The 9,331-nt window shown below is 39.4% G+C and overlaps 1 protein-coding gene across 2 annotated transcripts; it reads right to left on the reverse strand.

Moving 5' to 3' along the window:
• Positions 1 to 352: 352 nt before the first annotated feature.
• Positions 353 to 4,011, reverse strand: EMB1789 (CCCH-type zinc finger family protein). Of its 2 annotated transcripts, XR_013662760.1 has the most exons (9): positions 3,730 to 4,011; positions 2,527 to 3,035; positions 2,275 to 2,427; positions 2,116 to 2,178; positions 1,893 to 2,021; positions 1,748 to 1,798; positions 1,503 to 1,643; positions 723 to 1,405; positions 353 to 592 (listed from the first exon to the last, which is right to left on the reverse strand). XR_013662760.1 is itself a non-coding variant. In XM_078965143.1 (8 exons), the coding sequence occupies exons 1-8, from the start codon at positions 3,902 to 3,904 to the stop codon at positions 884 to 886; spliced, it is 1,743 nt and encodes a 580-aa protein (XP_078821269.1). In that variant the 5' UTR covers positions 3,905 to 4,011; the 3' UTR covers positions 664 to 883. The 2 variants fall into 2 exon arrangements, 1 of the variants encoding a protein (XP_078821269.1); XM_078965143.1 differs by lacking the exon at positions 353 to 592 and having other exon boundaries at positions 664 to 1,405.
• Between the last annotated feature and the right edge of the window lie 5,320 nt (positions 4,012 to 9,331).

Genomic DNA, 9,331 nt, shown 5'->3' on the forward strand with positions numbered 1-9,331 from the left:
ATCCCTATGGTTTGGTTAAAATTATATGTTTGGTCCCTAACTTTTTTTTTTTGCACTCGAATCGTCCATGTAGTTTGATTTTGTTGCGTTTTTTGTCCCTATGGTTTGCTTTTGTTACATTTTTCGTCCCTTACATACATAAAGTTAGGGACCAAACATGCATTTTTTACCAAACCATAGGAACGAAAAACGCAATAAAACCAAACCACGGGGACAACCCGAGTGCAAAAAAAAGTTAGGGACCAAAGGTGCAATTTTGACCAAACCACATTGACGATTTCAGTAATTTACTCTTATTTTATTGAATTTCGAAAAATTGTGGTGTTTAATAATATGAAAGCTCTCAATATGGTTATTTTAATAACATTAATCTTCAATTGGAGGTTAATATCACAATAATTCATCAATGATAAGGCTATATGGACATAAAGTTACATAAGGACCCCTGGCCTATGAGACATAACTAAATTACAACCACTAAGATTTACATTTAGTTCAATATGCTCCCTCAAGCTACGTGAAGCTTGGACCAAAGATACAAATATCTGAAGATATAAATTAAAACTACATTTCGCCTTTCGGATACCTTTTCCTGGACAAAACGAAAATCAATTTCAATTAAATTGTTTTGTTTAAAGAATGAAACATCAAATGTTGGATCGATTTGCAAACCAAGACCAAATCTTTTGAAATAAAACATGATATGTTAGTATGTTACTTACATTTGTTGTATATATGAACCAAAATCACTCAACAGCCACTCTATTTACACAACACCATATTAGAAACCCGAACCGAGTTTCGAGGTGAAGATAACAAATACAATGATCTCTCTCAACAACAACACGGTGGAAATTACCATAACGCCCATAATCAAAACTTCTCATATTCCCTTTACACCGGAGTCAAACTTAGCCGCAAAAGCTAAAGTTGACTCGAGTGTTCTCCGCGAAGCACTCGACAAAAATGGCAGCACATGCATTGGTTTAGACTCTGAATTTGTCCTTATCTTCTCATTGTTGTCAATTTGTTTGACAACCTTAACCCCATCATCCACATTTACGATTATACCCTCCGCCTTGCTCAACGGAGACTTCCCAATCTTGAAAGTAAACCCAAACCCACCGTCGGAATGCTTTTTACCAAACGACAAAAAGTTTATCCCCCGGGGAACTTCCGGGGGCGTTTTGGTCATTTCACGTTCGGAATTTACCTTAGGAGACGATTGGGCTTCTACCGGTAACTTTTCTTGCGATAAAAAACTTATACCTTTCGGTGGTTGAGGAGACGATTTTGGTTTTGTGTCGATTTTTTCACGTGAAATAAAAGTTACACCTTTTGGTGGTTGAACTTGAACAGAAGTTGACTCGTTTAAGGGGTTTAAGGAGGCTTCACTTGGTTGTGCCTAGTTAACACAAAAGTAGAAGGATTTTGTTGATTTATTTTATACGAAGAAAAAGAAAATGGAAAAAGAAAATAATAATAAAAAAATAAAATAATACCTCATGAGAGAACATACAGTCTGAACCACGTGGGCAAAAGCCTTTTGAAAGATAGTTATTGCAGGGATACTTTGAAAGTTGATGATCAAATGGACACTCATCACCTTTCATACAAGAATGGCGTGCAAAATGACAACATGGCTGCAACATTTTAAAAAAATAAATAATCACATTCATCTATAAGTTTAACAATATTATGATTGGTTTATTATAATATATAAAATATAAAATATAAAATCTAGTACCTTGGATTTTGTTAAGGGGGTTGTATCGTGAGAGAATTTACAATTCTCACCCTGTCATAAATCAAAGGATATGAAAATATTGTGTTGGATGTAGGAATAATAAGTTTAGATTGTAAAAGTGAAATGAAAGTAAAAGATTATATACCTCATGGCATCTTCCATTTATGTAATGACGACAATATATAATTTTCTTCTGTTTTATCATTGGTTGAAGTTTCAGCCTTTTGACACCAAGCTTCCTGTTCTTTTCTGCACGTTTGATTTTTTCTTTTCGCTGAAAAACATGATTGTGAATTTATGATGAAAGATCATTTGTAAACTGTAAATGGTATTTTAATAAATATCATCAAAGTAAATAAAAGGTTAACCTTTTTCTTTGCTTTTCTTTCTGCAGTTAAAACCCGTTTCTCTTTCTTCTTAGTATCAGCATCCTGTTATAAAAAAACGATATGTGATGATTCAAGAACTTATGAGAACTGAAAAGATGATATTTTTGAAAGAAAGTCTTTTTTTAAGAAAGTTAGTACCTTGTTTGAAGAAGCATCCTCAGGGTTTTCACCAGTTTTTGTTAAACCTTCCGGACATGTTGACTGGTCAACAGACTTTTTTGCCTTTTTGTTTGTTCTTTTTTCATCATTGCAAGATCTCTGTCTCTTTTTATTATTTTGGGCACCATTGTCCTGTCATACATTGGACAAAAAAAAATGATAATAACTTTTCTGTTTGTTCTTGAGTAAAAAGAAAAGAAAATAAAGTAAAACCATTAAACAAACCCAAACCTTAATTGGGAATCCAAAATCTTGATTCTTGGTTGCATTGTTTATTAAGTTATTTGCAGACACTGTGGATTTTCCATGAAGAGCTATTTCAGAATAATCCACCAAATTTCTTTTGGTCAAAGTCAAACTGTTATTTTTCTCAAATCCTGAATTGATACCAGTGAAATCTTCATGTTCTTCTGACCCTGTTTTGTCCATAGATTCCACATCATCATCTTCAGGGACCAAATTTGTAAACTCTCCTGAAATTTCTCCTTCTTCAACATCTTTATTTGTGTCTAAATGAGGAGAAGAAAGATCCAAACTTTCTTCTGATATGTTATGATCTTGTTCAATGGGTTCCACGTGTAAATTAGTATTACATAAACTTTCTTCTTGGGTACCTAAAATCACTCTGGTTTCATCTACATTTGTTTCTTCTTGATGTTCTGAATCAGTAGATTTGATATTGGTGCAAGTGGAGGGAAGATCATCTATTATGATTGATCCTACATGAGTGTCATCCTTATCTACATGAAAAAAATTAGGTCAGAATGACAAGAGATTAGCTTTCATTAACCATTGCACTTCAATGACAAATTTAAGATTTTTGACTAAGTTTTACAAATTTCTGGTTTTTGATTTATTTTAGACACTACAAAACAGTGCAAAAGTTTTTCAATGTATGCAATCCACCCTAGGCACATGATCAAATTACATATGATTATCACCAATGAATCCAAGATTCTTTTCAGACAGGTAGATTTAAAGATTCTTTCTATGGGCCAATTGAAATCCTAGAAGCAATGTAATTTTGACTCAAAGTATCTCCATTTGCTTTATTCCACATCAATTACATATGATCAGTAACAGGGGTACATTCCCCCATCAGGAAAACTTCAACAAATTGATCATAAATCATTTTGGGGGCGAAATACCAGAGGGGGCGCAACCTGCTAACCCTCCCTAGCTCCGGCATCCCAATGATCATGAAATTGAAGATAATTTCCATGAAAAGAAGGTCATTGGCATTTGGCACAGCCTCTTGTACACTACACCTATTTGCAATTACAGTTACACTTAATGGTCGCCACTGGCTTAAACCCTCCACTAAACCTCTACAAAAAGAAAACCCTAGAAATCCAGACTGGTACTATTTATGTTAAAAAGGCTCATTGACGTTACAGAAAGAATCTATTCACGCACACAAATACAAGTATATACCTGAATTTTGAGTGATATGAGAAGAATCGGCATAGCAAACGGACAGGATATGAAGAAGTGTATCGACAGTCCGGCTCCTGAGCGGCCTTCTTCGGCGGTTAACCGTTGAGGCGTTCGTTGGCCAAATCGGAATTTTTTCTAGGGTTCCGATTTCTGACCTTTCCATTGGCGGCATTGTCACCGTCGCAATGAGTTCTGAAGCAGGATCTATATAAACGCCGCCTCCTCGCCGGCGAAATTTCTAAAATTTCAGTTTTATCCCCTTCTCTTTAAAACTAATGCAACCAGTCAGCTTGTATGATTAATCGTATTTTTATTATAATTTAAAAAAAAATGAGGTGGGGTTAAAAAAATATAATAAAAAAACCGCATTATTATAAAATGATTGAGGTTTCCAAAGAAACGGACTCTATGAAATTCGTTTATGCTTTGCGGAAGCGTAAATTCTATGAGTAAGTGACGTGACAGGCGTAAAGTCGTAAAATCACATAAATAAAATACCATTTCCGCAAAAAAATTATAATTCCGCAGAGGCCGTACCATTTTCGCAGAGAAATTATAATTCAGCAGAGGCTGTACCATTTCCGTAGAGATCTGCTCTGCAGAAATGTTAGATGTAAAGAATTCTTATTCACCTACCATTTTCGCATAACATTAACATTTCCTCAGAGGCCGTACCATTTTCCGTTGAGACCTGCTCTACAGAACCGTCTTGTCAAACGTTAGTTTTTTTGTTTTTTTTGCACAAGTGTCTAATTCCTCAGAAGAGAAGTTGTTCCGCAGAGACCGTCTCTACGGAAACCTTGATCATTTTATGAAAATCCGATTTTCTTAGTCATATTTTTCAACCCTACCTCATTTTTTGGTCATTTGAAATTTTTTTTTCCCATATTTTTAATACTTCCAATCTACCAATAAATGTTGTGAGACGGCTATTGAACTAGTCATTTTATTGGTTCCATGGTTCAACCGATCGGGATCGATCCAAAAAGACAAACGACGTTATATGCATGGGTATGTATATATCAAGGTTCTAAAAAGCTTGTCATGGCTCCGCCATGACGCTCCATGGCTCCAACGCTTGTGTCTGTCGCCAAGCTTTACCAAAACGCCGCCTTAACTCATATATGTGTATAAAATAGAATAATAGTTGAAAATACATATAAAATTTTTAATTATATACAAAACTATTGACTTAAGTCACGCCTTACAAACAACGTGGCTTGCCAAGGCCTCAGAAAAGCTTGAGGCTTGACATTGCCGCTAAGTCACACCTTACGTTATTTAGATCATTGGACTATATATGTACTAAATTATTCTACAAAAAATTTTGTATCTACAACTTTATGTCATTATTCAACAATTAATAGATGCATAATTACACATTAATATTCACATTAGAAACTCTAAGAACCTATATTTCATAGTTATTGTAACACCTGATTCCTGGTATGCCTTTAATTCATGTATTTCTTATGTTTTTCTCTAGGACTCAACGAGTTGGAGGCCCAACTCGTCGAGTAGAGTCGTGATCCGTGGGAAGTTTAAGTAGTCTACTCGAAGAGTCGGGAGACCTACTTGGCGAGTAGATGTTGTTTGAGTGAAACCCTAAATTGAGGGTTTGCACCCTATTTAAACACATTATAACCCCTCAACTCAGCCCCCATTATCCAGAGCAAACCCTAACTCGAAACCCTAGCCGTTTTTAGTGTGTTCTTGAGCCTTGTTATGTTACTTTGTGTGTTTGAAGCTTGAGGAAAAGAAGGAAGCTTGTGAGATCAAGGGGAAACAAGAAGATCCAGAGTTTTGAGCATATTTCCAGCTTATTAGAGGTATAAATCTGAAACCTTGTCTATTCATTGTCTAGATCTTGATTTTGGACCTTTTCCTACATCTTTCTAAGCCCTGGTGAGGATATATTCGGGATTGGGTATAAGAAGTGAGTTTGTGCTTCAGATCTAGGGCTATTAGGGGTCTTTATAGCATAAAGGTCCCCACTTTGTTGCCATAAACACCCCATGCATCTTGTAGATTACCTTTCATGGATTTTTGAAAAAGGGGCCCTAGGAGGCCATATATATAGTTTTGATGCGTTAAGACCCATTACAATTGACTGTATGGTTTTGGACAAAGAGGGACTCGGCGAGTGACTTGGCGAATTGGGAAGCTTTTTCCCCCAAAATCATCTTCGGGAAATGGTTTTGGTTGAGTGGAAGGAACACTCAGCCTGCTAAGGACTTGTTTTGGACCTGGAAATCATAAGACTCAACGAATGTATGAACAGACTCGGCAAGTCCAAGGAAATCTCCCAATCTTTGAAGATGGACTCGATGATTTGCTCTTACGACTCAATGAGTCATAGACTGGATGCATTCTTATAAGGGAGATGAACTCGACGAGTTCAAGGATGAACTCGGCAAGTCGGATGAAGATGGTCCCGATGGTATGATTGAAGGAGAACCCGTCGAGTTCTTGCTAGAATCGACGAGTGGAGTCGGGGATTTATCTGGGTTAGTGGGATATGGATTCGATGAGTTGGTAGACCAGCTCGGTGAGTCAGGTCAACTGGATGTTGACTTTGACCAATGTTGACTTTGTCTGAAGTAAGTTGACCCTGGTTGGGGTTGCATATTCAAATTGATAACTTAGAAGGGTTGTCATGTAGGGATTGAGGAGTCAAGGAGAGTCGATTTGCACGCCAAGGACAATTTAGACACTACACGACATCGAGGTGGGTTACCGTCTAGTAGGGGTGGGTCTAAGGCCACAATGCCGGCCCACCAACAAGAGCAATTGATAGATGATTGTCTTTGTGATAATTATCTTGGTATGATTATGTGATATGCTTATGAGATATGCTTATGTGGTATGCTTATGAGATATGCTTATGTGATGCGCTATATGAGTTAGTGGTAGTAGCACAGAATAGTTTTTCCATGACTCGGTCGTTAGGACCGAAAGGTAGGTTAGTACCCCAGATATGCCTGAACGTATGATTATATTTATTATTGTATGATAGAGGTAGGGGTGAAATAGTCTCCGTTTCCGATTGAGATAGACCGGAGGGTAGTCGGCATCCCATAATGGCCTGACAATGGGTAGGTCAGCACCCCATAATGGCTTAACATGGGTAGGTCAGCACCCCAGAATAGCTTGACATGGGTAGGTCGGGCACCGCATAATTGCCCGACAGTATGTATGCATTGTGATTGTATGGTATGTGGTAAGATGGGGGAACTCACTAAGCTTTGTGCTTACAGTTTCAGTTTTGGTTTTAGGTACCTCTTCATCCAAGGGGAAGGAGTCGGTGGCGTAGCAACGCATCACACACACATTTGATTTCCGCACTGAGTTTTCTGGGATTGTACTCTAATTTATACTAATGTTCGATGTTGTGATTTTTAGACTTATTCATGATGTTTTATGGGTTGATATATTGTTGAAAATGCTTTTAGTAAACGGATATATAATTTACTTAATTACAAACGAAATTTTTGGACTCGAAATTTGGGATGTTACAGTTGGTATCAGAGCCTTGGTTTGAGGGATTCGGACACACCCTTGGGGTGTCTGAACTCAAACCGAGGGCTTGAAAACTTTTACAAGGAAATAGTTTTTCTAAAATCTAAATTAAAGAGTTTTGAGAAAGAACGAGGTGTGTGATGCGTACGACCGGCCTAGCTCAAGTAAGTTTTCCCGAGGATAGCCATAATTTTTATGTTATATGATATGATTATGAGACATGCATGCTAGATTAGGGCTAATGATCTAGGAGGATGCCTTGTATGCCTGTTATGTGTTTATGAGAACTGCATGCTAAGATAGGGCTAAGGATCTAGGAAGGATGCCTCGTATGCCTACTATAGGAGCTCATTGAACCGTATGTTAGAGCTATTAGTTGGCAGTGAGATAGCCTGATTAGGTTATGCTTGATTGGTTACTCAATACACGAATGTTGCTTTCTTTGTGCTATAGGGGTTTTGGCTAACTTTAACTAACTAGTAAGCGAATATGTAACAGTATTCGCAAGCTAGTTAGGGAAAGGTGGTAGGGACCCCTAGTGCAGCTAATGGCGGAGACTAGGTTGGAGGGTGCCCTAGGAAAGCCTAGGATGAGATCAGTTGGAAAGGGATAATGGTTAAGGGACTTGGTGAAGTTGAGGCAATCCTTGAGTAAAGTACGGATAGATGTGGAAGGAAGTATGGACACGTACTACTAAAAAACAGAGGATCCATACTCGAGTCAAGGAGGGCTAAGATAGACCCAGAAAACTTGGGGAGTGTGTGAGACCTCTCAAAAGTATGTATGATCCTGATGTTTATGTGTTTTATTTTCAGTATGGTGGTCACACGACATAGTGCAGGAGGTTCAGGATCAGGATCAGGCTCGGGTGCATGGTCTGAGTAGGTCGATGACGGGCTACGCTAGTTCATCACGTCTGAGATCATGAGAGGTGTCCTTGAGGCGACCCCGATCATTTTCGGGTCGATTGAGGATGGGATCATTGAGCTGATGGAGGATCGCCTCCGGACATTTAGGGGTGATTTGGTGTCTGGCCAGATGGGTACGTGCACAATGTCCTTCAAAGACTTCAGGGGGAGTGGTGCGCCGGACTTTCACGGGGTGAAGGACCCCATTGCTGCCAGGAGGTGGATCGCAGACATTGAGTCTGCGTAGTTGATGAGCTTCTGCTCGGAGGGGTCGAAGATCCGCTTTGCTGTGGGATGTTTGAGGGATAGAGCTAGAGATTGGTGGGATTCAGTTGGTGACTCGATGGGAGCCCCAACCATCGAGGCTATGGCTTGGTCATATTTTGTGACCCGGTTCAGGGTGGAGTTTGTGCCAACTGTGGAGCTTTAGCAGTTGGCCAAAGAGTTTCTTGATATGAGACAGATGACGGAGCAGTGGCAGAGATCACCACTAAATTCAGGGAGAGGGCCTTGTTGGTACCTTAGTATGCGGGGGACAAGCAGATGCGGAAGACCCGCTACCACGATATGTTAAGGGCTGATATCTGGGAGCATGTCAGTTTTCAGCTTGCCCGACCCTGGAGTCCATGATTGTCAGGGAACGGTAGAGCAAGATTGATTTAGAGCACCTCAGGAAGAGGAAGGTAGAGACTGAGCACGTTACAGGGGTTTTAGGGATGAAACCCAAGGGATGCGATGTTAGGTCGAAGGGCAAGCCGGGCCAGAGCCGTTGCAGGAAATGTGCCAGGCCGTATGAGGGAGCTTGTAGAGTAGGATCGTCAGGCTGCTATAAGTGCAACAAGACGGGGCACTTTGGCAGGGATTGTACTGCCCTCGCCCCCACAGTTCAGACATCAAACCTGATTTGCTTCTATTTCAATCAAAAGGGCCATAAGAAGGCCAACTGCCCTATATTGTCAGCAGTATCAACAGTAGCGACAGTGGTGGCGCCGACTCCAGTGACAACATGGGTTGTGAATGGCCGAAAGGTCAAGGCAGAGGTTCCAGTGGTGCGAAGCCGGACATTTTAGCTGACAGCCGAAGAGACACACGCCACACCCGATGTGGTGACGGGTATGATTTATTCTTTTTGCTCTTTTATGTTATGTCACTATGATTTTGATATGATATAT

Source organism: Lactuca saligna, chromosome 7, assembly GCF_052625555.1.
Source record: "Lactuca saligna cultivar CGN05327 chromosome 7, ASM5262555v1, whole genome shotgun sequence".
NCBI lineage: Eukaryota > Viridiplantae > Streptophyta > Magnoliopsida > Asterales > Asteraceae > Lactuca > Lactuca saligna.

Bases quoted from the DNA above. Each gene is read 5' to 3' on its own strand.
- EMB1789 (XM_078965143.1), bottom strand. From the start codon at position 3,904: ATGCCGCCAATGGAAAGGTCAGAAATCGGAACCCTAGAAAAAATTCCG. The intron at 3,036-3,729 runs GTATATACTTGT...TTTTTCATGTAG, and splicing joins TCATATCACTCAAAATTCAG to ATAAGGATGACACTCATGTA. The intron at 1,799-1,892 runs GTATATAATCTT...GATTTATGACAG, and splicing joins TAAATGGAAGATGCCATGAG to GGTGAGAATTGTAAATTCTC.